This window comes from Prunus dulcis, chromosome 4, assembly GCF_902201215.1.
Source record: "Prunus dulcis chromosome 4, ALMONDv2, whole genome shotgun sequence".
Classification (NCBI taxonomy): Eukaryota; Viridiplantae; Streptophyta; class Magnoliopsida; order Rosales; family Rosaceae; genus Prunus; species Prunus dulcis.
Genome location: NC_047653.1, coordinates 853,066 through 879,617, shown reverse-complemented (window position 1 = coordinate 879,617; position 26,552 = coordinate 853,066). Strand labels below are relative to the sequence as shown.

The 26,552-nt window shown below is 38.6% G+C and overlaps 6 protein-coding genes across 10 annotated transcripts; 2 read left to right on the top strand and 4 right to left on the bottom strand.

The window, feature by feature from the left end:
• The first annotated feature begins 439 nt into the window (after positions 1 to 439).
• LOC117625061 (B-cell receptor-associated protein 31) lies at positions 440 to 2,872 on the top strand. Its single transcript, XM_034356630.1, has 2 exons — positions 440 to 911; positions 2,191 to 2,872. Exons 1-2 carry the CDS (start codon positions 626 to 628, stop codon positions 2,571 to 2,573), a joined length of 669 nt encoding a protein of 222 aa, XP_034212521.1. The 5' UTR covers positions 440 to 625; the 3' UTR covers positions 2,574 to 2,872.
• A 947-nt stretch (positions 2,873 to 3,819) lies between these two features.
• LOC117626652 (putative leucine-rich repeat-containing protein DDB_G0290503) lies at positions 3,820 to 6,525 on the top strand. Of its 2 annotated transcripts, none has more exons than XM_034358438.1 (2): positions 3,820 to 3,918; positions 5,055 to 6,525. In XM_034358438.1, the coding sequence occupies exons 1-2, from the start codon at positions 3,843 to 3,845 to the stop codon at positions 6,386 to 6,388; spliced, it is 1,410 nt and encodes a 469-aa protein (XP_034214329.1). In that variant the 5' UTR covers positions 3,820 to 3,842; the 3' UTR covers positions 6,389 to 6,525. The 2 variants fall into 2 exon arrangements, with proteins under 2 accessions (XP_034214329.1, XP_034214330.1); XM_034358439.1 differs by lacking the exon at positions 3,820 to 3,918 and adding an exon at positions 4,093 to 4,698 and having other exon boundaries at positions 5,055 to 6,524.
• On the bottom strand, positions 6,510 to 8,285 carry LOC117626653 (DNA-directed RNA polymerases IV and V subunit 4-like). Of its 3 annotated transcripts, none has more exons than XM_034358442.1 (8): positions 8,099 to 8,285; positions 7,850 to 7,990; positions 7,664 to 7,735; positions 7,377 to 7,449; positions 7,123 to 7,234; positions 6,926 to 7,003; positions 6,745 to 6,778; positions 6,510 to 6,670 (listed from the first exon to the last, which is right to left on the bottom strand). In XM_034358442.1, exons 3-8 carry the CDS (start codon positions 7,715 to 7,717, stop codon positions 6,593 to 6,595), a joined length of 429 nt encoding a protein of 142 aa, XP_034214333.1. In that variant the 5' UTR covers positions 7,718 to 7,735; positions 7,850 to 7,990; positions 8,099 to 8,285; the 3' UTR covers positions 6,510 to 6,592. The 3 variants fall into 3 exon arrangements, with proteins under 3 accessions (XP_034214333.1, XP_034214332.1, XP_034214331.1); XM_034358441.1 differs by having other exon boundaries at positions 7,814 to 7,990; positions 8,128 to 8,285; XM_034358440.1 differs by having other exon boundaries at positions 8,128 to 8,285.
• A 2,705-nt stretch (positions 8,286 to 10,990) lies between these two features.
• Positions 10,991 to 12,512, bottom strand: LOC117624124 (mitogen-activated protein kinase kinase kinase 18-like). Its single transcript, XM_034355262.1, has one exon. The coding sequence runs from the start codon at positions 12,362 to 12,364 to the stop codon at positions 10,991 to 10,993; it is 1,374 nt and encodes a 457-aa protein (XP_034211153.1). The 5' UTR covers positions 12,365 to 12,512.
• A 1,883-nt stretch (positions 12,513 to 14,395) lies between these two features.
• LOC117624565 (aspartic proteinase) lies at positions 14,396 to 19,258 on the bottom strand. The gene is made up of 14 exons (XM_034355884.1): positions 19,007 to 19,258; positions 18,233 to 18,610; positions 18,061 to 18,121; positions 17,697 to 17,791; positions 17,479 to 17,591; positions 17,186 to 17,354; positions 17,028 to 17,067; positions 16,834 to 16,898; positions 16,096 to 16,209; positions 15,902 to 15,966; positions 15,559 to 15,715; positions 15,358 to 15,477; positions 14,964 to 15,052; positions 14,396 to 14,845 (listed from the first exon to the last, which is right to left on the bottom strand). The coding sequence occupies exons 2-14, from the start codon at positions 18,602 to 18,604 to the stop codon at positions 14,761 to 14,763; spliced, it is 1,545 nt and encodes a 514-aa protein (XP_034211775.1). The 5' UTR covers positions 18,605 to 18,610; positions 19,007 to 19,258; the 3' UTR covers positions 14,396 to 14,760.
• A 3,947-nt stretch (positions 19,259 to 23,205) lies between these two features.
• On the bottom strand, positions 23,206 to 26,343 carry LOC117624877 (probable WRKY transcription factor 31). Of its 2 annotated transcripts, XM_034356374.1 has the most exons (6): positions 25,715 to 26,342; positions 25,415 to 25,516; positions 25,042 to 25,230; positions 24,521 to 24,934; positions 24,305 to 24,418; positions 23,206 to 24,203 (listed from the first exon to the last, which is right to left on the bottom strand). In XM_034356374.1, exons 1-6 carry the CDS (start codon positions 26,078 to 26,080, stop codon positions 23,535 to 23,537), a joined length of 1,854 nt encoding a protein of 617 aa, XP_034212265.1. In that variant the 5' UTR covers positions 26,081 to 26,342; the 3' UTR covers positions 23,206 to 23,534. The 2 variants fall into 2 exon arrangements, with proteins under 2 accessions (XP_034212265.1, XP_034212266.1); XM_034356375.1 differs by lacking the exon at positions 25,415 to 25,516 and having other exon boundaries at positions 25,715 to 26,343.
• Positions 26,344 to 26,552: the final 209 nt, after the last annotated feature.

Here is a 26,552-nt window from a genome sequence, read left to right as displayed (position 1 = left end):
TTCCATTACTTGGTTATTGAAGTTCTCTCTTATGCATTGCACAACTTTGTTAGATTAAAGATGGACAGGCGTATAATTTGGAAATCTTTGCCTTCACCACCCATATATATTTGCCAATTTGCCACAAGTGGCAAGTGAGATGTAAATCTGTCACCATCAATCAATTCCCTTATATAAACTGCTTGCTTGTTAAGTAAAGGCCAACGAAAGGCCAAAAGGCATTTATGCTTTTTGCTCGCCAACTGCCATTGATGATGGGTCTGGGTTATCGACACCAACTAACCAATCAGTAAAAAATGGTTCAGCAAAGCAATATGAACAAGAGATTTGGATCTGTATCTATGGTTAACCTAACGTGACCTCCATGATGTCTCTCAGCTAGGGAAATTAATTTATATAAAGATATTAATATTAGTATATGATCTTACTATTCTATCCTTATTTATGGTAAGAATTACTTTATGACCACCGATATAGTTGAAGAAGGATTTATTTGCTCTCTTTCATTTCGTACCTCCATCCTTCTTCAATAACAACTAAACCGACATACGCTTCCTAAAGCTTTCAACTTTCACACATATACTGGCATGCTCTGTTTACCCACTAAAACTACAAGTCTGGGAAGATGATTCAGCTAATGTTCATAGTGATTTTGTCAGAGATGGCTCTGATACTGGCGTTTTTGTTTAGGACCCCATTTAGGAAGCTGGTAATATTGGGTCTGGATCAGATCAAGCGCGGCCGTGGACCCATTGTGGTCAAGACCGTGGCGGGAACGGTGCTTGTGGCGTTGATGACTAGCGTTTACAGCATAATTAAGATCAAGAATAGTCGGATCGACAAAGCTGCTATTGTTAGTCCCACCGATCAGGTCCTCATGGTCAAGCACCTGCTTGAAGCCACTCTCATGGGTAATTTTTAAATTTTTAATCTCTTTATTTGGGTTCAATTACTTCAACTTTATGGTATGTGGGTAAGTCTTACTTTTTGTTTTGTGGCATTCTCTGATATGAATTTGAGTGTGGATTTCTTGAATGTACATTTGTTCGATTGTCGTTTTTCCTTTATGATTTTTGATTGAAATGTGCTTGCTTTGATGGATTGGGGGAATGAGATGGCTGATCAAGATTGTAGCTTTGTGCCTTCATATATTTAAGTCACTGTTTCGTTAATGACACTACCTGGTAAGTGGGAATTAGCTATGTTTTCTGGATCTTGTTAAGTTGTTTCTGAAAAGCCATTTTCGTTTGCCTGTTTTACTCCCCTATAAATCTGATTCTAAGCATTGAAGTGTTGGTGGCCTGAGTGTAAATTAAGTGGTTTCAAATTCACGGGCTGTCCAAAACCTATGTGCACATAGAGAATTTCATATTCCTCAGTATTTACTCACCACGTGATTCGATAGAAAAACTTCAATTTGTTTGAATGCTCTATTACAGTTGTTGATATAGAGTTAGATCACCCATGGCACCATTTTGTTTGGCTGCAGATGAGATGTAATGATCAGAGCTACTGGTGAATTTTACGTCTCTTTCATTTCTGTGCCAATTATGAGTAATGCCCGTAATGAGCCTAGGTACCTTGATGCATCCCCTTAGAGCAAGAAATCAACCTCTTTTTTTCTTAATTAAAGTATTTTGTTAAAGAAAAGAGAAGCGTTTGAAAGGTAATATAAGTCATTCTATCTGGAAAGAGCATTGATATTGTAGACATCAATATGATAGCATCAGCTCCGTTATTTTTTGTGTAGGTTGTGTTAGCATAGAAGTATATTATTTGCTGCAAGAGTCTTGCATTTTCTATCTTTGTTAAATGCATTTTTCAGTTTTCATTATGTCAATAGTAGTATGGTTAGATATTAACTGCAACCATGAAGGGAAAAAACAGAAAATATGTGCTTTGTCTTGTAGTTTTAAGAGGTAACTAATGTTTTGTGGATTGCATTGTGGTCATATTGTTACCATTGTTGTTCACTAGCTGTTCATTTCAGCGCAGAGTTTCATGTTTCATGTTTCATGATTTACTCTTGCTCACTGATAATCTTGTTAGGCATTAACCCATTGTGGTCATATTGTTACCATTGTTGTTCACTAGCTGTTCATTTCAGCGCAGAGTTTCATGTTTCATGATTTACTCTTGCTCACTGATAATCTTGTTAGGCATTAACCCATTTGTGTTGCCCACTTGCAGGATGCTCCCTATTTCTTGCTCTTATGATAGACAGACTACACCACTATATTAGAGAACTTCGTATACGAAGAAAGAGCATGGACGCCATTAAGAAACAGAACAGAGGATCTGAGGATGGCAAAGCTAGCAGTTTGGATGAGATCAAAGCCTTGGAGAATGAGATAGCTACATCGCGCACAAGACTCAAACAGCTAGAATCTGAAATTGAGACAAAGACAAAAGACGTTCATACCGCAGAATCCAATGTTCTTGCTCTAAGAAAACAATCGGAAGGGTTTCTTCTTGAATATGATCGATTACTTGAGGAAAATCAAAACTTAAAGAACCAGTTAAAGTCATTGGACCGGAAAATGTCACGTTCAGGTAGTAAGAAAGATTCATAAGGGATTTTGCCCACCTTTTGAGATTTTTTGTTTGTTATTTATTTTTCATAGTGGTTGTTTGGGAGTGCTTTAAGATGGGTTTATTTGATTACATTTAAATTGTCATATATGCTAATTGCGGAGAAAATGGAATAGAAAAGAGAAGAACAAAAGAAAAAGAGAGAAGAGGTAGGCTTACTACTTTGTGTGATAAATGTAATTAGAAGTTGTGTTGAAGTAGAATGGATCAATTATTCAATTTTGTCTTGAAAAGTTGTGATACATTTCGAACGTAATAACTTAATGATAGAGAATTCTTACCTGATTTTTTATATGTAGACGTTTTTTTAAATAAAAAAAACGTATATTTTCTAGTTAGCAACTATTTGGACAGTACAAAATGGTGTTTGATGATTAATGATTTTGAATGACTTGTGTTGGGCAAACATGAGTATGGCCAATTGGCTATGGCAGCGTGTCCGCTTCTTTACACTCACTCAAGTTCAAACTTCCTCCTTAAATATTAGAGTAGTTTAGAATATCACATTGTTCAAAAAAAACTAAAAATTAAAACAATTTCTTTTGTTTTGATAAATCCAGAAACGTTACCCATATAAATTGTCAAAATAATGGCAAGTGACCATAGTATTGGATATAAGGATGTATATATATCTTGAGAAAAAGAAAAGGAAAAGGAAGATAAAAAAAAATGCATATATATCTTGAGAAAAGAAAAGGAGGACTATTGTTTTGTTATTTCTTTTTTTTTTTTGGGTCGGTGAAACTTAATTTAACCAGGTAGCATTTAGGGGTAAGATAGTAATTAACAGCTATTTATTACAAACTTTTTCAAATCTTGTTGATGAAAGGAAAAGGATTGGGAAAAGGGATAGAGCTTATCACAACCAGGTAGCAATAGGAATTATAATTAACACAAGGACTTTCCCTTTCTTTTGGTTTTAGGTTGTGTTTCCCATCCCAAAAAGAAAAAGAACCCAAAACTCAAAACAGAAAGTTTATAAAGAATCACTAGTTTGATAGGATTCCTAACTCACCCTTAATTACTAATGCATCAAGGAAATTGCCCATAAGGCCTAATCAGATACATATATATATAAACACAATTCTATGTATCTTTCAATTCATCAAAAACTAATCTAGTTTTCTAGAGATATTCTCAACACTGAAAATATGAACATGTTAGCTATGAGGAGTAATCATGTTCCGTTGTTTTGGCTCATTATTGTTAAGAGCATGCTCAGGTTGTTCTGCTTTCTACACTATGTTAGGATGATTCAGAAGCCTTTGTCGCTTGTCGTCAGCTACTCCCAGTTCTTTGACTACTTTATTGATTTAATTCTCATTGGTAAGTGTTTTTTCTTTGCTCAATCACTATATGTTGGTTTTGGTTGATAGTTTCATGTTCATTGAATTGTTGATTTTTATTTATTTATTTATTTATTTTGAGTTTGTATTATACATCCCTCCCTTTAAAAATCCCTAATTAGTTGTGCGTGAATGTTAAGAGTCCCTGGTATAAACTAGCATGATATATTTTAAATATTTATGCTAGATAACACATTTATAGGAACCCTAAATGTGATTTGTATTAATTTGAAAATTGAACCAGTATAGGAACCCTAATATGATTCTAAACCTAGTCCACGCAGAGCTAGCTACAACCAACCGGGAACTGCCCTTGTTTGGTTACTTAACAAATTCCAAAAACTCCAACTTTCAAGCATACCCTGCTTGTATCGAAGGCTTCATGCCTACTATCTGCTTAGATCCCGCATATCTCCACCATTCCATCTTTCTCAGAGCTGTCCTTTCGCCGTCGTCGGTTCGATTGCTGGTTTCCTCTTGGTGCATCGGTGGTTACGATTCCGGTGAAGATGCGACTTCTTGGGTTGTTGCTGTTCAAAACCCAGATCCCCCCACTTCCCTTTCGAACCGATTTCATCACCCGGATACAAGGGCCAACCCAAAACGCGATCTCTCGCGTACCCCTTGGAAGGTGTGTAGAGCCGGGACAACGCTCCGACTCTGTTGCCTGCACCACCCCCTTCCTGCTCCTTGGTTACTATTCTTGTGCCTTTGGACTGCTCTGAGAGTTACTGGCTTTTGTGATAGATCTGTGATGTGGGTCTGTATTTTCTGTAATTTTTCTTGTTTCAACTTGGTGTTGCTACCGCATGTCAAGTGTGTGTTTCATTTTACTGCTGGCCTTATGCCCGTTTAATCTTTGTCGGACGGGATCATGATCTTCATGCTGTGCCTGTGCTTGGGATTTAGTTAGATCTGGTCCTGCTTTAGTTCTGTTGCGTTTTTTTTTTTTTTTTTTTTTTTTCCGGGTGCTCCTTGCCCTTTTGTGGGTTTTCAATGAATTGCCCTGTTGCATGTGCTGTAGGGTAATGTCTGAATTTTTTTTTTCTTCTTTTTGAGTTTGTATTTGTTAATGCTTTCTGATTTGTTAGTTAAAATATTTTTGTCCACTTGCAGGATTATGCATATTCCTTGATTTTGTGATGCACGAAGTATGTCAGGATATCAGAAAACTTCGGAGACAAGCAAAACTGCGCAAAAGATTTGAAGAGAACGACAATGGTTTGCTTGGAGAAAAAGAAAATCAATTGCAGTTTTTGAGAAGAAAACTGAACAATGTAGAATATGAACTTAGGACCAAAACTAAAGAGCTGGTTGTTGCAAATGCTGATAGTTCTTCTCTAAGTAACTTATTTAATAAGTTACATATTGAGCAAGGTATCGTAGTGCAGGAAAATCAAAGTCTGCAGAATGAGTTGAAATCATCAAACATCAAACTTCAACAGCTACAATATGAACTTGACGAAATGACACAAGAGGTTTTGGCAGGAAATAACTACGCTAGTGCGTTACAGAAAAGATCCGAAGAGGCTTTCCTCAACCACAATCGTTTATTTGCTGAAAAGGAGAAGCAATTGCAGTCATTGAGAACAAGGCTGGACCAACTAGAATTTGAACTTCAAAATAAAGAGAGCGAGGTTAATGTTGCAGAAGCCAATAATGATGTTCTAAGGAACCTATATGGAGAGTTACTTGAGGAAAACCAAAGTTTGAAGAGCCAGTTGCAATCATATGACAACAAGTTCAAACAGCTAGAATCTGAAATCGACAAGAAGACAGAGTTTGATCATGTTTGCGAATTGCAGTTCTGGAAAGCAACTCTCAGCCAAGTAGAATATGACCTTAGGATGAAAACTGAAGAGCTTGATGTTGCGGAAGCGAATATTACTTCTCTAGGTAACTTATTGAAAGAGTTGCATGCTGAGAAAGATATTGTAGTGCAAGAAAACCAACATCTACAATATGAACTTTACAGAAGGAAACAAGAGTTTTTGGCTGAAAATAATAATGTTAGTGATTTACAGAAAAGATATGAAGAGGCTTCCGTCAACCACTGTGGTATACTTGCAGAAAAAGAGAAGCAATTGCAGTCATTGAGAATAAGGTTGGACAAACTAGAATTTGAACTTGAGAACCAAGAGAGAGAGGTTTGTGTTGCAGAAGCCAATACTGATGTTGTAAGAAAACTATTTGGAGAGTCACTCATTGAGCAAGGTGTTGTAGTTGAGGAAAACCAAAGCTTGAAGAGCCAGTTGCAGTCATATGACAAGAAGCTTAAACAACTAGAATATGAAGTCGAGACAGAGACAGAGGCTAATATTATTGATCTAAAGGAAGATTTAGAAGATGATATTCTTGAGTATGATCAGTTACTTGAGGAGACCAAGATCTTAAGAAGCCAATTAGAATGGGAGATTGTCACAGACTCACAAAGTAGCCAACAAGATTAATTAGGGGAATTGTAGACCTTTCAAGATGTTTTTTAGTTATTTACTTTTCATGGCAGTTGTTAGGAAATTCTATTTTTCACATTTTAGTTCATACAAGAAAACAAAAAATCATATATATACATATTTAAACTAAAATTTTCTATCTGGATCATTCAATACGGTCAAAGAAAATACTAGCCACAAATTACAATCTTCTTCTGAACATTACTCTACCTTCAAGGATGGTACTAGAGCAAAAACTTCATCAGTGGTTTCGGGACAAACATTGGCAATCACACTTATCTGCGGCAAGAAAATTAATATAAAATACCATTGCTTAAATTTTAAAAACTAATACCAAAGGTTGAGATTGTAACCTCGCCATCTGAGACACCATATTTTGTGAGAGTCCTAATATTCAAGTTAAGAGTTCAATGGCAAAGAAAGATATTCATCTAAACATACATATAACCTTGAGGAACAAATCAAGCATTCTCAAGCACGCACATACACACACGCCCATGAACATATAAATGTAAAGGAACCAATCAAGGATACTCAAGAACTTTTCTGACAGATTGGGGATTGGTATAATGGCTGGTTCTTTTGGTGTACTGCAGTCCCTTGTCGAATGATCTGAAAGCAAACCAATTGGAGCACTTCATATACACAAAACAAACATCGATTGCTATAACCAACAACCATTTTCTCAATCGCCATTCTTCTATTGAGAAAATAATTAACTTCATTCTTACACAGGGATTTTAATAGTAGGATCTTTAGACAACAGGATAATTTGCTCCTGGATTCCTTGTAATATATCCGCAGCCTCACAATCCATCAGACATTTGGCACTCTGTGGCAGTTCTGCAAGCATTAACAAAAATGACAACTATTTGATATAGGAAATATGAAACACACAGAACTGAGCACTGAGATACTATACTATAGTAAGTAAACATAACATGTTATAGCTGAAAAATACTCGATAGCCAAGGAAAGTGCTCACCCTGCTCAATTTTGAGCTCCAGTGGCTGTGGTTCTTTCTTTCTTGTCTCCTTTTCCCCCTTTGCCCCAATCAGCTTAAAAAATCACATTTTGTGAAAAGGGAACAAGCAAACATCAGATGAGTGATCAAAATGGAAATTCATCAGAATGTTTTGGGTTCATGCAAACCTGTAAATTCAAGTACCAACATTATAGATGTTGACGATTGAAGAAGATAAGCACATGCATGACTAAAATATGAGAATAAGTTAAATAGGAAAAGATAGAGAGTGTAGAAACATGATCAACCTTCAGAATCGAACTGGACTTTTCTCCCCTTCTTGGACTTTGTTGAGCTATCATCCTTCCCTTTCAAGGAAGCTACAGAGACAGAATTATCTAATGTCTTAAAGAGAAAAAGGAAAAAAGAAAAAAGAAAAAGGGCAAGAGAAGCATTACAAGTTTAAAAAAGTAAAGAGCGAAGAAAAAGCAGACCGTCCTTTGTAGAAGGGGTAGATTTCAGTGAAGATTTTACTGCTTTGCCAGTAGGCAAAAAAACCCTTTTCCTCCTTTCTCCGACATGGCTAGATTTTCTGCAACTCCGCTGAATGTTGGAAACGCCCTTTTTACAATTCACTGTGGAAACCTCAGAACGTTAAAGAAAACAAAATTGGGGGTTTAGGATCTTTTATTAGATACAAACGACGCAAAAGAACCCTAAACCAACGAAAAGGGAAAGTTCACATTATTAAAGAAAATCAAACAAAGGGTACCGAGGAGGAGAGAAAGCAGCGGGGAAAGGCACCGGCGGGAAGGCCCGGAAATGATTACTGTGCTAAAAACCTTATTCCGGGTTTGGTTTGGAGTTGTGGACTGCTTTGTCTTTTTCGCTGGCTTTACTTTTGCTCGTGTTCTCTCGTGTCGTGTGCACGGATTTAGCCCGTTAATTTTTCATGGAGAACATCAAAGGTTGCGGGTTTTAGAACTATTTTACATGTGTACAAAGTTGAGAAAATATGTAGTAAGTTTAAGTTATAAAATAAAGACTAATAAAATGTTTTATATGTTGCTTGTCATCTTAAAATATTGGACATATTTTATTAAACCAAGCAGCAATCAAAATATCAACAATTTGAGCTGCTCCTTGTTCAAAAGAATTTGTACGTGTCTTTACATATATGCAGGGTTGGGAAGAGGATTTTTCTGCCTTGATGTTTATTGAAAGGGGATCTATCTTTTGTTAGCTCTACTATAGAAGTGGTTTATGATCTTTCTTGTCTTCTGCAGAGATTTTAACTATGTTAGTACATATTTGGAAAATAACAAGTGTTAGTGTAGATAAATGGAAAAATTAATTAGCCAAATCAGCCCGAGCAACCAAAAACAACAGTGTCAAGTTAATTAGGCACGCTACTGTGCATAGCATAGAGCAAGTGATGATGTTTTCGGTAAAGTAATAATAAAGAATGATATGCTCATCCATGCTAATATAGTGATATATAAATCAGCCACTAAACTTTAGTATAAACAGTGGGGAGAGTTAGCATCCAAAGAGGGGCAAAAAGGGAACATAAGGAAAAATATAGTAAAGGACGGGCAAAAAGGGAAGAGCAGAAAAGGTTTAGTGGAGGGTATTTTTGAAAATTCACTGTGTTGAAGAGAAAACAGAACTGAAAACAACACAACAGTAAAAGGAGGGGCACTTTCGTCATTACACTGTGCTTAAGAACAGTGTTTAGATGGATTTCTGTTTAGTATTGTTTGGGCCTAAAATTAACACACCAAGAAGAGTTCAAAAAAAAAAGGGGCCCATGGTGAAGTTACTTGCCCAGCCCAAGAAAGACCAAAACATAGAAGCTGTCATTAAGGCTTCAAAGATCAGCCCACAAAAAATTGTTGGGCTCAAACCCAAGAGATTAAAAACACACCCACGTGGCTACCTCAGCTTTGAAAAGTCAGCAATTCCAACTAAAGTTTTTTTCTCTGAAAACACTGCCAACAGAAGATCAAAAGCCCATCTATATTCAGAGATTTTGCTCCAAAAGCAATACACCCTCTTCAAAGAAATTCACGGGTCACGCTTTCAAAAGCAAGAAACAGAGAGTTGTTCAGAAAATATAAAAGAAAACCCAAAACCGCCATAAAATAAGCCCACACAGGCGATGGCGTTGAAATAGAAAGCTGTCACCTAGGAAACCAGGAAAGGGATTGCTCTAGGAGGTGACTACTGGGAGCCTATCTGCCATAATTGATAAAAATCATTTCTACTTTACATTTTAGAAGATCTTTTTGCCGCCCATTATTTAAAATTAAAACCACCTCCCCAAGAAGGTCTCTTATAAAAACAGAAGTAGGCAAGAAAGAAAAGGACACTCAATTCATCAATCAATAAAAAAAAAACAACAAACAAGAAAACAACCAAAAGCTCACTTGGATTCCAAGAGAAACCAGCTTTAGATCAGAATTCCAAAGTCCAGACTTAGAAAATAAGTCTTCTAAAACGAGATCCCTCGTTACAAATTTGGTTCAGCAAAAGCCAAGACAAGCAGAATTTGAGTTTTCACAGACGTGGAGACCTCAGCGAACTCATGAAGAGTCCTGCCCAAGCAGAACAACGCTCGTAGTGCAATCCCTAGCTCATCAAACCATCAAGAACAGCCACTTCTGCCCCCTCCAAACTGAAGAAGCTGCAGTTCTGCCCACTCAAAGGCCTCACGAAGCGTGAAGTAAACATAAAACTCTGCCAAAATCAAACTTTGGTATCGATTCATAGGTCAGCCTAACGTCTGAAGTCACGAAGCAGTACGGACCGTCCCAGGCACGTCCAGTCCAGCCCAAACTGGAACCTCCCATCCAAGCAGAAACGAAGTTCCGGCCATCTTTTAACCTTCCTAGAGTCGATATGCATATTTATTGTTTTGTAAAAGGCAGTTCTGCCTGAAACAGCTCAACTTCTATCAAATATTTCTGGCCAGAACAGCCGTTTGATACTGAGATAAATTATGAAAGTCCTTACCAGTCTGAGGCAAGAAAAGAACTTACTTGGGAGATATTCCTCACCCAAATTCACAATCGTTTGTTTTAGAGGTCAGTAACTTGGGGCGCAAGTTATCTATTCTAAAAAGAAGTCTGCTAGAATTTACATTGCTAGCAGTGGCACGCTCGCACACCAAAGAAAGCTGACTTGTTGACCAATACATGGTCTCCAAGCCAGTGGGGAACTTCGCCCTTCCATCACAGGAGTAAAACGCGAAAACGGGTGAACAAGTATGTATATAATTTTTCATAACAATTGTTTGGAAGATGATTGTTTTTTTTTTTCTTACGTCAGTTTGGGAATTTTGTTTTCCACATTTTATCTCGTCTGTATATTTTCTTTGATCTTATATATGCAAGCGTTTCACAGATTCACTACACTGTTTGTATCACTTATTCTTCTTGTGTCAATGGGTGGAGAGAGTAGTCTGTGTGGTATTTGGTATGCCTGTAGTAGTACTATCCACACTAAAACCCAGAGTTGCAAAGAGTCGCAACCATTTACAGGTAGCTATTGGGCATGTCAAAAGCAAACCAAACAAAGTTTTTGCGGTCTTTGGAAATTTTGGTTAAGCTTTTGGCAGGTGGGTGTCCAAGAAACTAACCCTTTTTCAAAACAGACAACATTATGAAATGAAAGTATGATGGGCCATGGCTAGGCTGTGTGTGTGAAAGAATAAGAGAAGGAAAATAGTGTATAATTATAAGGAGCTGATCAATAAACAACCTTAATTCCTTGTTTACAAAATTCAGATTTCCACAAAAGACATAATGGTTACATTTGGAGGCCGTCCAAGCCCTGCTCTTCTTCCTATGTCTACTGCTAAAGCTAGCTGCCTCACTAGCGTCTAAACCCAACCCACCACCACTAGTAGTTTTTGCATTTGTTTTTGTTGGATGAGGCTCGTCGTCACAAATATCACTGGCTTCATATTCGTTCCAATGGAGCGTCGTATTTGGATGTTCAATGTCATTGCTTCTCACTGTGACCCAAAAATCTTCATCATCACAAGCCCAATTGGTCACTCCTGAAAATGACACCGCTTTGCCTTCACTCAACTGTCGAATCCTTCCCTTAGCTGAGTTTGAGCAACCACTTTGATGGGTCGGTTCCCAAATGTGTTCCAAATCCAAATCAAACTCCTCCTCCCACAAACCATGATCTAACACAGTTGTGGGACTGAGCAAATAATTAGGTGCCTCAAGTAAAAATCCATGTTTGAGAAGCTCACCAGCTGACCACCTTTCCATTGGGTCCCTCATCAAACACTTGGTGACAAAGTCCCTGCCTTGCTTCGACAAAGAGCTTGGTGTCTCAGGCACGTCACTGGAAAACCCGATTCGGTACATGGCCGATACAGGGTCGGAAACACAAGGCCACGGAGCCCGCCCCGTGGCCATCTCGATCATCGTGCATCCCAGAGCCCACACATCGGCGGCAAGTCCCTGTTGCTCTCCGCGCGCCACCTCCGGCGCCATGTACACCGGTGTCCCCCCAATTGGCAACCCATGAGCAAAATTTACGCGCTTGGCGCAACCCAAGTCAGCGAGCTTCACTTCCGCCCCATTATTTGTGACCAAAATATTCTGACCCTTAATGTCGCAATGAGCAATTTGATTAGAGTGAAGGTGGTGCAGCCCAAGTAGAATTTTCCTCGTGTAGGATCTGATCGCGGCCTCGTTTAGACACCCGCCTTGCCTTCGAATTGCGTCGGAGAGTGTGCCTCCGGGTGCGTATTCGAGGAAGAGATTGTAGAAGACGGTGCCGTTCTCGGTGGAGGTGTTGCAGCCTTTGTATGATACAATTTGGGCAGAGCTTAATGTAGACAGAATTGTTTGCTCCATCTGAAGGGAGTGTGACTGTGAGAGCTTGGCTGATTTGACTGCGAAAACCTCACCGGAGCCATGAGACTTGGCAATGGAGACGGTGGCAGAGGAGCCATGGCCAATGGTTGGTCCCCTGGTCCAGTCCATTGGGAAGATTTTACAGGTTAGGTAAAATGATATGTGTTGTTTTGGTTTGGTGGGAGGAGCTGAATTATATATGTATATGCAGAGGGCAGGGAAAGCAGAGAAGCCAGAGAGAGAGGCAGAGAACAAGAAGGGGGGGTGTGGCGAGAAGAGTGTGGGGTTTGCTTTGGTATGAGTTTGGCTTTTAAGTTGGGCTAAAACCTTTCTCCAGCCTTTCGGCTTTTGGACCAATGGGCGGCCGCCGTCTCTCTACAAGTCATGTGAGGCTTCCACGTGGCAAAAGGAGGGTGCAAATTGCAATGTTACTAGTTTGGCCGGCGGTTACTTAGTTTAGCTTACCTTAGCTCTAAGCTAAGAAAAGATTAGATTAGGTTAGGTTTAGGAGGTATGATTAAATATGATTAAAGTAATTCTATGCGTTTTGGTGTGCAAGTGGTGTCGTAGATTGCGGTGTTAAAGTGCATTTTCAATGAGGCAAGGCAAGTCTCCTTGCCGTTGTCCTCCTTACTGATAATGAGCATGCATGTATGTGTATGCACAAGTACAATGGATTGGATTTGGATCATTTCATGGGATATTCTTATTAGCTTAAGTGTGGAGATTAGGTTGACTTTAATTCACGACTCTTTGGTGTTTGAATAGTCTCTCAAGTAGGCAATGATCAACTATTGTTTATCCCAAGTTTGATGGAGAATGTGTGCCCATTACCAAAAAATAAGTCCTTTTTCTCCTTTCTTAAAGGAAGGAATGATAATGTATCATGTATGAAAAGGCTCCCGACTTGCAAGTTTGCCAAAGTCATTTTCTTATCAATGAGAAAATGATATATAAAGGAAAAGGGAATAACTGAAAGATAAAGAAAGGGGTTGAATGAGCTCAGAGCAACCAACCCAAGCAAGTCCAAAAGGCAAAGGCTTTGTGTGCATAGCATTAGATACTTGAGTGGACAGTTGGGATAAACTTGTATAAGCCGCCAAACCAAACTCAACTCACATTCTCTCTCACACCAACACCAACACCACCAACCAGTCTGGTCCGTTACAAACCAAGAGTCATTATACGAAGTGAGTTGCAATTGCAGTCCTTGTATTGTAGCTCAGCTCACAGTTACCTTTTTTCTTTTTTTCATTTGGACGGTTCACGGCGGTTGTAAGCTTTGGACGTACGCCTTTTGCGTGCGCAATATGATATGAAATGTGCATGCACTTATGAGGAGTGTGTGAAGTGATGATTGATGCCTTGCCTTGCCTAAGCCTTTACCCTTGTCATTTTAGGTCCCTCCTACTTCTTCCCTTCTAAGCAACCCAATCATTTTAACTTAAGGGCTGGCTGCCTTTCTTTTTTCACATGCCACCTACCCTTTCTGTCCTTTCTTTGCCTTCTTTTACCTCCTCTCCTTTTATTGTCAGCTTTCGGCACTTCTTTTCAGACACCACCTTGTGCTTCATGCTAGCAAGCAACAAAAGGTTAACTAAACTTGTGTTACCCACCCGCCTTTAAGCTATTCGCTATTTATTTATTTATTTTGATATGACTAGATAATAAATTAGGCTTTCCGATGGAGTATTTCCCTATTTCTCGTTCATTGTCCGATTCTTTCTATTTATCTCGTCATGTTACCTATTAAAAGATGAGAGAGATAGAAAGAATGAGGCAATGAAACAAAGATATGAAATTGTTTCTCGGAGGGATGGGATGTGTCATGAACAACAGAAGGGTTGGTCCAGCAGTTGACGACCGGTCGATTTTGCACTCTAGTCGTAATATCGATTCAGATGATCCATGGATTATATATCATGCACGCCAATAGGACTATCAAGCATCATTCAAATTTTGCAATTTTTCGTAACATAAGTTTTTGGTATTACTCCCACCTCATCTTCATCACAAGCCCCATTGGGTTGGGGGCTCCTGCCTGGAACCCCCCTCCACTCCACCCCATCAAACTATCATTCTTGTGTGGCTTTTGGTTCTGGACATACAAGTGAACAAGTTTCTTATACGCAATACATGGGTTTGAGAACAACCAGTAAATAATGTCACTGCGATTCCCCCTTATCATTCAAATTCTGTCCTGATTTGGTTCTTAAATAATCTAGCAATCTCTTGCATTTGCTAATCTCTTCTGTACTTGACGACTCTTTGGCCATGGTTAAATTTGAAGAATATCGACAAGTTGTCTCTCTTTAGCAGCTCATGCCTTTCTTTAATGAACAACTCTCTGCTCTCAAACTTATAACACTGAAGATTACAAACACTTATATTCACAAGCGCTACATTTAGGCTGGGGCCAACACCTCAACTTTCGAGTTTCAAATTACATAGAGATACACAGACAGCAAGTAAACAAGATGCGCAAGCAACAACTAATTTAGACAAGGGCCCAGGGAAGAGGTTCTTTACGCTGCCTCTGCAAATCCAACTCTCATATTTCCAGAATCAAAGACGGTGTGGTAGCGACCCATGAAGATATCTCCCAAGATCCTGCATTGCAGTGAAGCAAGTGAGAATCAAAACAAAAGTTTCACCATCTATAAAGCATGACAAACAATGACATGCGCTTTGAAGCAAAAAGACCAAGTGTTCAATTATATGATTATACCAGAGAGGTCCCCGGGGAGGAGGGATATCGATATTAGTGAAGCCACTTATGCACTGAGCTTGAGGACCCTCACCCACCTTAAGTATGTACTGCTCAAACAAACAGAAAATTTGGGCGTTTAAGTGCAAAGGTAGGCTTCACTGCAACTTTAAAAATGTAAATCCACAGGGCAAGCATAACAATATGTCATGAAAAAGTACATAAACTATAGTCTATTGATCAAGAAACAATGGTTTAATTAGAATTCAAACACTTGTTTTTTCTATTCTTTTAAAAGAGAATATGATATTCCTCATTCGCTGATCTTAAACCTGGGGGAACCAGATAGCATTACATAAAAGATCAGAAGGAATAGCAAACATATAGCTAAGGCTAAGTTGGGATGCTGTCCTACCTCGTTTGGGGTGAGTTTAAAGACTTTACCACCAATGGTGAAGGAAACACTAGGCATGGAAGAAAGCCTTCCACAGTCAACAGCAGATTGCCCCATTGGGCTTGGCATCCGTTCACAAAGCTGCAGAGGTATACTATTGTAAAGCCAGAAAGAGACACAATTCTAGTATAATTTTGATCAAGTATCATGCAACTACTTTACCTCATTGACGTAGTTCAAAATACGATCTTGCGTCTGGTTCTGCCCAAGTTGGTTTTTCATCCAGACAACCGCCATCTCACAAGCAGAGCACGAAGCATCATGAAGAATGCCAGAAGATTTCCCGTTGCTCTTAGCCACCACACTCTCAATGCCCATACTATAAAGACACAACAATGAACCAACAAGTTTATTACCCAAGGCAGCAACCAATTTCACATAATGACAACAGTGACAGACATCACAGTTTTGTTCCCTAATAACATAAAAAGTAAATATAGGGAATTCAAATAAAGCACTGAATAAAGAGCGCAAGCCCAAATAAAAGAACATTTTTTATGCTGACCTAACACTACGAGTCCCATCAAAGGTGCACAATCCAATTTGGGAACAAACCTTGTCTGGTCGGGCCTGTTGGATAAAATATGCAAGACAAAGTGAATTATGATCAGCTCCACTCATGACATGATATAAGCATCTATAACTGAATTTTATTTCACAAGAAAAAAAAAAGTAAACTAGAATAGCAGTTACTTTTACCTCAGCCAAGAGCAGATTCATAATGGTTTGCCCATACTGTTGAGCAACTGCCTTGCATTCCTGGCTAACAACACCCTCAGCTCCAATGGCTTGATTTATCATGGTAATCACAGTCTTCAAGTAGAGAGGGAGAGAGAAATTAATCAAGACGAAAATCATTACTAGTGCAGTCACAAAACTTTGCCAAAAAAGAAGAAGTTTTAAGTGCAGTGATAAAAACAAAAGAAGAAAAAAGGGCTCAGAATTCTCATTTTAAAGGTTTATAATGAAAAATTACAGGGCACAACCACTAAATAAATAAAGCATATATAAGAATTTCATGAAGACACTAAAATTTTCACATGCAGGGTCGTGGATTCAACAATAAAAATTCCCATAACCAATGCACCAAAAAGGGAAAAAGGAGAAAGAGAAAAAAAGAACACAAACAGAACTAGAAGGATATAATGGACAGAAGTACTTCATTAGATCTATATACGCGAAAGAAGGTGATTAACATGCTCATGTATAAACTGGCCTAGTTGACAAGTGTGAGAACTTAATTCTTCAAGTACAAATCAAAACAACTTCATTTCTCATTTTATACTTCTATTAGAATATTCAGCCTGAGAAGTTAAAGGGTGAACAAGAACTAGCTAATTAAACAACCTCGACAAAGTTATACAGGCGGAACATGCACCAACCAAAGAATTGATTAACAGAAAATCAAAAGTAACAATTAAAAATTGGATTACGTACTGTTGGACCTGCCAAAAGAGAAGTTCCTGAATCTGCAACGGCGAAACAGCCACCAGAACAATATCCTGAACAGCAGTATGGTTAAGTCAGAAAAACAAGGGGCCATGTACATAACATTCAGTGCACACGCTTTTTACTGTATTGTTTGTCATTTTATTGAAGTACGCTGCTTTAGGCATCAAGAAGGTACATACCAGTTGGTTTACCACCGATAAGAACATCACCCATGTCAAACTACCAAAAGAGGGAAATGAGTAAGCAAATTGGGTCAAAATAAAGGTACCATAATATGAAGAGAAAAGAAAAGAAAGTATCAGACTTCCACATTGGATATAATTGTTTCAGTACCAACCTGCCAGTAGCCTTTCTTCGTTACAGGAACATATGTATGCTTGCCCTTAAAGTGATTTGGATCAACTCCGCCAAACACAATTTCGCCACCTTCTTCTTCTTGTGCATTACGATTAAGCCAAAAGGAAAATAGTGGTTCCTTGATAAGACCTTGTTCAATCATGTTGTACCTAAAATAATATGTATCCCATCTCAAACACTGAATACTGAATAATGAACTATTTATTTATTTGTTTATTTGTTTCTGGAAAATAAAAAAACTAATCAATGAAAATTATAGATACAAGTGCATACCACACTGGGACAGCATTTCCAACTGAAATCTCTTGAAATCCAAGTCCTAATAAACCATCAAACTTGGCAGCCAAAAATGTGAGACCAGGCTCACTAGTTGCTTCGATAAAGTCCTGAAAATGTACAACCAGTAATGAGAACAGTTGAATCGAAACACTGGACTGGGAGAGAGGAGAGATAAGGTGAGAGGGGGGAACGGAGTTTGGAGTTATGATTACCTGGTTTTCAACAACGATGTCCCCAACTTGAACATTGTCGTTACTATAGAAACCTGAAATGGCTCCAGTACCATACTGGATAGAAGCAGATGTCCCTGCACAGCAGCGGACAAATATTATACTATACAGTTAACCCAAAAACAAAAGTTGCAGCATTCACATGATAATTGTCCTGTCATGCTCAGTTAAAGTTGGATCTGCAGTTTGTACCACATTATCAAACAAAAAACTGTGTTTTAGAAATTAGGATTCTGCTGAACCATTAATCTGGATAGGATTGTTCTAAACCAAAGCCTTTGAATTAATGATGCAATCTATAAAACATATTTTTAGAAGCAGTTACGGGTGAGCACGGAAAACAAACCATTCTTCTTGTATGTACTCGATTTGCCTGACTTGTAGTTGGCATGGAAGTAACATGCAACCTGCACCCAAATGAAAAGCCATGATCTTGTTGTCTCAGACCAAGTTCTTTACACATCCAATAAGTTTCACTTTTTTTAAATTTACAGCAAAGTATAAATGTTAAAGCTCACCGAGAAATGACACTTGGATGATGGAACCCACAGATTAGCGCTTCCGGTGTCAAAAATCACAGTGAACGTCTGAGGGGGAGTACCAATAGCAATCTCACCATAGTACTGAGCATCCAAGTAGTTCTTTAGTGGGACAATATCAATATCCCCAGAGTCTTCAAGCTTAGCAGGAAGATGGTATTTTCTCATAGAGGCTCTCAAAGCTTCTACATTCTTGGATTCCAGCTCTGCAGCAACCCGGTTGTTTGGGTCCAATTTTACCTTTTTGAGTCCAATCCTAAACAACCCATCATTGGGTGCAGAGGAAACTAGAGAAAGCAACAAGCTTGAAAGGAACAGAGGCAACACAACCACTTTAAAACTGGTTCCCATATTGACCTATAAGTTCCAACAAAAACCAATAAATGAAAAATCTAATTCTGAAACACGAAAATAGTGTTCACATCATAGACAATTAGAAACACAGTATTTAAATATATGACATTTGAAAAGCAAACCTCAGCTTGATTCAGCTTCATCTGCCTTTAGACGAAGGTTACTAGCTTATATAGTAAAAAACTTACAAGAAAACAAAACACTCAAATAGAAACATGCAACCCTTGACTTGATCAAACTCAAAAACACCATAAATTTCATGTCAACCAAAAAAATACAATGCAGAAAAGATGTACCATTTTCTACCAAAAGACGAGAAACCATTGCTCACTATCATGTTACCCATAAGTGAAAGCAAATAATCGGAAAAATTAAATCAAATAGAGAAAATGTATTCACCGGTTTAATTGTCGCAGGCTCGCAGCAGAAGAAGAGAGAGAGCGAGAGAAAGCCGGTGAAGAAACACCAAAGAAGAAAGTCTCTTTAAAAACAAGAAAAACAGAGGACGTGTCACTGTTTTAGACCCAGTGGGGTCCAGCTACGCTCACCCTATTTGTTGCGTATTGGTATCAAGGATGTTGATCTGACCCGTCCGTTATTGGCCTTTAACGGTCGATTACCTTTGGGCAAAGGCACGATGGTCTCGTTTCGGGGACATTTTACAAAATGAAGGGTGATTAAGGGTTAAGAGAATATCATCGGAGGGTGGGTGACGTGGGTCGGTGAGATAAGGATGGGTTCTGGCTATGCGCGAAGGAAAACGGCGCGGGAATATAGTAGTGGCGTTACAACGGAATGCTTACGTGTCATGGGTTTAGAAATTTGGTTGCTTTAGCACGCGACACCTCCTCTTGCTTTCTTGCCTACTCGGCCACGTTTGGGGTCCACACACTGAGCTGTTTTGTTTGGTCACACATGAAATTTGTGTCTCTCTTTTTCTTTTTTTGGTTTGCTCATGAAATTTCACCATTAAAAGTGCTTATGAGGTTATGTCTGAGTAAGCACTTCTAAATGATCTTGTGATAAGGATTTCAGTTTTTAATTTTAACTTGCTTTTAATAAAAACGCTTGTAAGTAGATATTGAAACGCTTGTGAGCAGAAATGTTTTATAATCAAATGATGTAGATATACTAATAACTTTGTTAGTTTGTAAACAATTTCCTTTTGGATGTCTATTTAAAAAGACATGAATTTAATTATGGTGGGGGGAGGATTGGACAATTGAAATGATTAATATGTTCCCGACAAGCAAAGAGAATAGAGGCTTGGAACCTTGATTGTCCAAACCTAAATAAATAATATTATGCAAGCTAAAGCTAGTGTAAGGCCAAAGGGTGATTGCTGCTGAGTGCAATAAAGAAAGTGCTTCTCTCCAATCCAAGGCACGTCTGCTATTCCTTTTAATTTGTTCATTCTACTTTATCCTTATGTCTGCAAACTTGACTTAAGTTGAGGAGCCCTTTTCTTATTTCGTTTGTGTTTTGAAGCCCACCATTGGTTGAACTCGAACGGAACTAAGTATGGGCTTCTTTGGCCAGACTCTGCCTGGCCCAGTCTATGAAGGTCTATGTCTATCTTGTTGCCTTCGTCTTTCTTTATTGCAGAAAAGAGTAATAGCTATTAGCTGAGTCCAGAAAGACAATTTTGGAAGCAAGACAGCTCGTTCTATATAATTTTATCACGCAACAAGAAGACTCTCTGTCAGTGAATAATATACTATTACTATGTAAATCCCCTGTTTGACAAATCGAACAATGCGGGTAAGAATTCACATCAAGAAGAAAAAACCCACAACAATGGGGGTGAAGTAGCTCTTTGAAATCCACAAAAACACTAATCACAACGTACAACTCCCAACAATGAGCTTTAATGATCAACCAACTCTCACATCAAGAAATAAAAGCACCAATTCCTTTTGCTGAACACTTGAACACACTGAGCAGTTCGAAACTACAGTATTCAATTTTCCTTGATAGCTGCTCCTAGCAATTCCTAATCCACTTGCAACACAAGCATCTTCTTTTAAATCTTGATATCCTTATCCAATTCTCTGCATGCTCTATAGAATAGAAACCCTTCTCTCTCATGTAGCAGTTTGTGATACAACCACCTCTTCCCCCAACCCTAGTGCTAAAAAAATCTACTCTCCATTTCTAGTTTCTTTATGGTTTCATTGTTTGTTTTTATTTTATTTTATAATTTCTTCAGCAAATGTAGCTAATAACATAAAAAACAGTTTAGTTAATGAGCAATACGAGGTTCTCACAGAATCAACGGTACCGTATCCAGCAAACACAAATAGAAGATTCTTTATCTGTATAGCCGCTGCATCCATCTTTTCCCAATTAAATTATGGTCCAGGCAAATCAAAGAAAGTTGCTGATAAAACTCTCACAGGAGCAGTATCGTTTTTATGATTTCCCTAAATAGTGGTCAATATTCAGAGCTGAAACAAGGGCAGGAGCCCGATTGGAGGCAATGGAGATATAGGAATTAGCAAAACGAGGCGAGGAAGCCCACCATATGAAATCAGCAATCAGGGCAAGCTCCAATAGGCCAAATAGAAGAGTATAGCCGCGCGGCTATACTATTAAAATATTAAAATATTAAAATATAATTACAGAGTATAGCCGGGCGGCTGTACTATTAAAATATTTAAATATAATTAAAGAGTATCGCCTGCGGCTGTACTATTAAAATATTCAAATATAATTTTAGAGTATAGCCGTGCGGCTGTACATCTAAAATATTAAAATATAATTAAAGAGTATAGCCGCGCGGCTGTACTATTAAAATATTCAAATATAATTTAAGAGTATAGCCGCCCGGCTTTACTATTAAAATATTCAAATATAATTAAAGAGTATAGCCGCGCGGCTATACTATTAAAATATTTAAATATAATTATAGAGTATAGCCGTGCGGCTGTACTATTAAAATATTGAAATATAATTAAAGCTTATAGCCGAGTGGCTCTACGTCTAAAATATTAAAATATAATTTAAGAGTATAGCCGCCCCGGCTATACAATTAAAATATTGAATTTTTATCAAAAGCAGATTTAGAGTTTGGGCTTGTTGGGCCAGACTCTAATGTCGTGGTTCTTTGTGTTGTTATGTTAACAGTGAAGGCTGGCCCAGTGTATGAAGGTATTGTTGTTGCCTTGGTCCAGAAAGACCATTTTGGAAGCAAGACAGCTCGTTCGTTCGTTGTATATAGTTTTTCATGCAACAAGAAGAGAAGACTCTGTGTCAATGAATTAATAAAATTATTTATTTATTAATATTTATGAAGAGATGATGTTTCGAACATATGAATATGGTGGGTTCGATTTTGGGGATTTTATTGTATGTGATTTTCAAATATATATCGTATGGTACAAGTTCAATGCCGACGCAGATTATTCTTTCTTTATTTATTAGAAAGCTGCCCCCAAAAAAATTTGAAGTGATTTATGATTTACTAACTTGTGTAATGTAAACAAAGTGTGAAACCAAAAGATCCCAAAAGAAAATAACAATTTATCTTTGAACGGAAATATATGGGAATATGTATAATATTCCAAAAAATCAGAAATTTCTTTCTACAGCTACAGTTGTGTTGTTATGAATTCATTGATTGGTTGGCTGCAGCCTGCAGTAGGTTTAGTATTGGTAGTAATGTCAAACCCTGAAACACAGTCGTAAATATCTAAACTGCACGTTCGCATCGGATGTCATAAAAATCAAAGTCTTTCCCTTTCAATATGGATCGAGATTTCTTCAGCTGAAGAATAATAATGTAGACTCTTCAAGTTACAAGAAAAAGAAAGAGTTCAAACATGAGATGAGATGAGGGCCAAGTCTTCCAAATTCCAATTGGTCACACACTCACATGCAAGCACGTGGATATCATAAAAGACTTACACTTCCTACCCACCCACAGCCGCGGCCGCCGCCACCACCACCACCAATCAAACTATTGAATTTGAAGTTATTAATGCGAAAAAAACTTACTTATAACGGTTTTATCCCCGTTGCCTGAGATGAGAGTTTTTATCCGTCAATGGATAGAGCAGTCTTCAAAGAGTAAAAGATCCTCTCTTCCTCCTGTACGATGGATGAAGTACGGTTACTGCTGCTGCTGGCCCACAACGCTCCACGTTACGTGTGGCCAACCTTTTCTTTTTCTTCATAATGAAAGGCAGCGACGTGATGTCAAACTAAGTGCACAAAAAGTCAACAACGTATCCTATTGAATATTAGCAAGCCCACAATCCACGAAACTTACAACCAATCCTACTTGCCTTTTTCTTGTCTCTTCTTCGTTTTGTATGAATTTGACCTCCTCTCTAATTTATTCACACGTAGTTGCCTGGAAGTCTCTGCTAAGTCTATGGTACACCATTATACGTGTCAAATAGAAATGGCCGAATTCATTGACTGCAGCCGTAGTCCTCGGCCTATCAAATGAGAATATTCCACGTTATTATACCCTCTCTCTCACTTTTTTCTTTGTGGGTTTTCTTGTAAACAACGATTTCCGTTTTGTCTGTCTTGCTTGGTACGCTATGGTCAAAGTTTGTTAATTAATCATCAGATTACAAGGAAACTACATAGAAACCAAAAAATGTATGTAGTATTTGTTGTCATTCATTGAAATAGTAAATACATATATGTAAACGAAGCTACTACTTCTCTGTTTTCGTGTGTATTTACTGAAAAATTTGAATCAAATTATTCAAAACAAAAAAGAAAAAAAAGAAAGAATGAAGTTGTGATCGATCCAACGATTCTAAACCCTCCCCAACAAGAAGAAGAAAAGATATGAACATGTTATCTCGTTCTAGACTCCAAAAACAGAAGCAGAAACCTGACTGAGACACGGCCAACACTAAAATAAAAATCAACAAATGAACAAAAAATAATAGGTCCCCAAAAATCCTAGTTAATGTCCTGGGAAGCCGCTCATTTTGCTGTTGCTGTTGTTGTTGTTGCCTCCATTGCTGTTGTTGGAGGTCGTCGAGGCGCTGTTGTTGTTGTTGTTGTTCGGATGACCTCCACCGATGATGGAGGTGATGGCGGCGGCAAGGGCAGCAGTGAAAGTTGGGTCGGCAGTTATGGCAGCTGTAGCGGCACTCACCGTGTCAGCGAACGAGGCAGACTGAGTTTGATGCGGCAAATGTTGTTGCTGCTGTTGGGAATTAGACCCCATTAAATCCTGGGACAGCTGAAGCCCAGAAAACTTTGATTGGTTATAAAGGGCCTGTCCAAAAACTTGAGGCAGTTGTGGCTGTTGCCCTGGGAAAGGAACTTGAAATTGGGACTGTGGTCTTTGGAACTGTAATGGGGTGGTGGTGAGGTCCAATGTGACAGTAGGGAAAGGAGCTGAGGCTGAGATTGTTGCCACACTTGATGAGCATGGAAGAATTGCTCTGGCTAGCAAATTGTTTGGGTTCATTATCCCATCTGCGCTTGACATGGAGCCCGAAAGCAACATGCTTGCTGCTGCTGTTGTGGTTGATGCCATGGCCATTGCAGCTGGAGGCAGAGGGTGGTTATGGTTTCCTTCATATGTTGTGATCAATATGGTTCTGTCCTCAGCACAACGTTGTACCTATCAAATAATTATCATATATATATATGTATCAGTACTTTTAAATCTAACCAGTTTTAATAAAATTTTCAAATTGATCATATCATTAAATTGAAACATACTTGTTTGCGAACAGGACAACCAACAGCCATGGTACACCTATAATATGCACGAGGACATGGGTTTCCTTTTGCCATCTTTTGTCCGTATTTTCGCCATTGACATCCATCAGTAATCTGCAATCAAACGGGCAATCGCGATTAATTCATCAAAGATGGAGACTATTAAGTAATTTATTGCTGCTGAGTGAAGTTGAACCATCTTAATTAATTACTTACCATGGGAGCTTCTGATCTGGCGCGAACCGATACGCGGGCTTTCCTCATGGTGGCCTCGGTGGATTGATCAATTGGCTTATTAGCTGCAGAGTTGAGCTTGGGAGCCTTGTTGGGCACCCAGCCTTGTGATTCAGATTCAGGACTCTCTTCCCTTCCAACCCTTTTACCATCCCTGAAATTGTTAGAGTTTTCGGGATCCAACGGACCAATAGGATGATCATTTTTCTTCAGGTGATGATCTTTTGATGATGCAGCTTCATTAATGTTCTGAGGTGAAGCCGATCGGGTTCTGGCTTCTGATGAAGAATTGGAAACTTGGTCATCGGTCTCGGCTGTGGCTCTGGGGCCCAAGTTTAGAAACTGCCTTGGCACCAACCCTTGTTTCTTCTCTTGATCAGACTTTGCTTCAACATTCTGAGAATTAATTATACCAACAACAAATAATAATATGTTAAGCTATTTGGCTCATATAGTTAATCGAGTTTTGATCATTAAGGTAAACGATATTGAATTATAGGTACCTGATCATGGTTTAATTGAGAGCTTTGATCAGCCGCGGCTGTGTGATTTTGCTGCTGCTGCTGTTGTTGCATTACAGCCGCAACATGCATCTGCAGAGCACTGTAGTTGTTGGTCACCTGACCAAGCATTTCTTTCAGCCTCAGATTTTCAGAACTCATACGTTGGAGCTCCACTTGCAACTGTGCCAGCTGATTATGATGATCAACCCAAAAATTTATATTATTAATTAAATAAGTGGGTAATACTAATAATAATATCCTTAAATAGCATAATTAGCAAGCAACTAATAGAAAGTTGATAAACTATAGTCTAAGAATAGGAAAATTCTGATCATGAATTTGCTTTCAGGCGGGTGTTCATCTCATTCATTACCTCATGATTCTTTGCCCTTTTGTTATCCATATCGGATGAAATCCCATCATCAACCATTGACTGATCACTTCCGGTGTTAGCAGTAACAAGGTGCAAGCCAGTCTATTTTTAGATTTTTTTCAAAAAATAAAAAAAGTAACAACAAGAAGAAAAATAAGTACCACTGAAAATTAAATCTCTGTTACATGCAAGTAGTAGTATATATAAGTTAATGAGAACTAATTATTTTCCATATATCACAAATAAGAAATAAATTACCAAAAAAGAAAACTCAAAATTGAAATTGTGTGGGGTTCTTACATTTACATCCAAGCCAGTCCAATTCTCCTTCTTGACGCTGATTGTACCGTTGGATTTCATATCCTGATGATCATCATCAGTGGTGGTTGTATTGTGCTTATTCTTACGATCAGAAAAGAAGTCGACCTCATCCACAACCACACGATTATTGTTGTCATGAATGGATGGCTGTGGAGCAGCCAGCTGGTCTTCCCTGCCGCCAAGTTTGACGGGGAATTCAATACCCGGAAACATCCTTTCTCCACCAAAAAAATTGCTTCTCTTGCTGTTGTTTTGATGATGATCAAGCTTAACCGCAGCCGGGGGCTTGTTGAGGAAGAAGCCGAAGGATTCAGAATCAAGGGTGAGCCCCCATCCTTTGTCCATAAAATTATATAGTATGTTGGGATGAACAGATGAAGAAGTTGATGCAGAAGAGCAACAAAGACAGATAAACTTGCAGAGAGAAGAGAGAAAGACAGAAGAGATGAGAAGGGGTATAGGTTTTAAGAGAGTGAGAGGAGAGATGGGGAAGAGGGCAGAGAGAGAGAGAGAGAGAGAGAGAGAGATGAGGGGTGTGTGTGGGTGAAGTCTGTGAAGTCTTTTACCGGTGCAATGCGTTCGCCTATAAAAAGGGTATGGACGTAGACCAAACTGAGAACAACTAGATTGGATTTGTGAGAAATTCGGGGGATTATTTATTTTCTTATTTATTGATTTCTCCTTCCACGCTTGCGTCAGTTGGTGCGTCAGTCTGCCACCTGTCAATACGGGCCACTCCCTTTTAACTCCATTGTGACCCGACCCACACAATAAGATTACACACAAATAAAGTCACAAATAAGGCAAAAGAGGTAGA

Coding starts and splice junctions, on each gene's coding strand:
- LOC117625061 (XM_034356630.1), top strand. CDS start 626: ATGATTCAGCTAATGTTCATAGTGATTTTGTCAGAGATGGCTCTGATA. Junction 912..2,190: donor GCTTGAAGCCACTCTCATGG/GTAATTTTTAAA, acceptor GCCCACTTGCAG/GATGCTCCCTATTTCTTGCT.
- LOC117626652 (XM_034358438.1), top strand. CDS start 3,843: ATGATTCAGAAGCCTTTGTCGCTTGTCGTCAGCTACTCCCAGTTCTTT. Junction 3,919..5,054: donor TATTGATTTAATTCTCATTG/GTAAGTGTTTTT, acceptor GTCCACTTGCAG/GATTATGCATATTCCTTGAT.
- LOC117626653 (XM_034358442.1), bottom strand. CDS start 7,717: ATGATAGCTCAACAAAGTCCAAGAAGGGGAGAAAAGTCCAGTTCGATT. Junction 7,450..7,663: donor AGTCCAGTTCGATTCTGAAG/GTTGATCATGTT, acceptor TGATTTTTTAAG/CTGATTGGGGCAAAGGGGGA. Junction 7,235..7,376: donor GGAGCTCAAAATTGAGCAGG/GTGAGCACTTTC, acceptor TAATGCTTGCAG/AACTGCCACAGAGTGCCAAA.
- LOC117624124 (XM_034355262.1), bottom strand. CDS start 12,364: ATGGACTGGACCAGGGGACCAACCATTGGCCATGGCTCCTCTGCCACC.
- LOC117624565 (XM_034355884.1), bottom strand. CDS start 18,604: ATGGGAACCAGTTTTAAAGTGGTTGTGTTGCCTCTGTTCCTTTCAAGC. Junction 17,792..18,060: donor GAGTACATACAAGAAGAATG/GTTTGTTTTCCG, acceptor GCTGCTGTGCAG/GGACATCTGCTTCTATCCAG. Junction 16,899..17,027: donor TATCGGTGGTAAACCAACTG/GTATGTACCTTC, acceptor ACTGCTGTTCAG/GATATTGTTCTGGTGGCTGT.
- LOC117624877 (XM_034356374.1), bottom strand. CDS start 26,080: ATGGACAAAGGATGGGGGCTCACCCTTGATTCTGAATCCTTCGGCTTC. Junction 25,517..25,714: donor GGACTGGCTTGGATGTAAAT/GTAAGAACCCCA, acceptor ATCTAAAAATAG/ACTGGCTTGCACCTTGTTAC. Junction 24,204..24,304: donor GTTGTCCTGTTCGCAAACAA/GTATGTTTCAAT, acceptor ATTATTTGATAG/GTACAACGTTGTGCTGAGGA.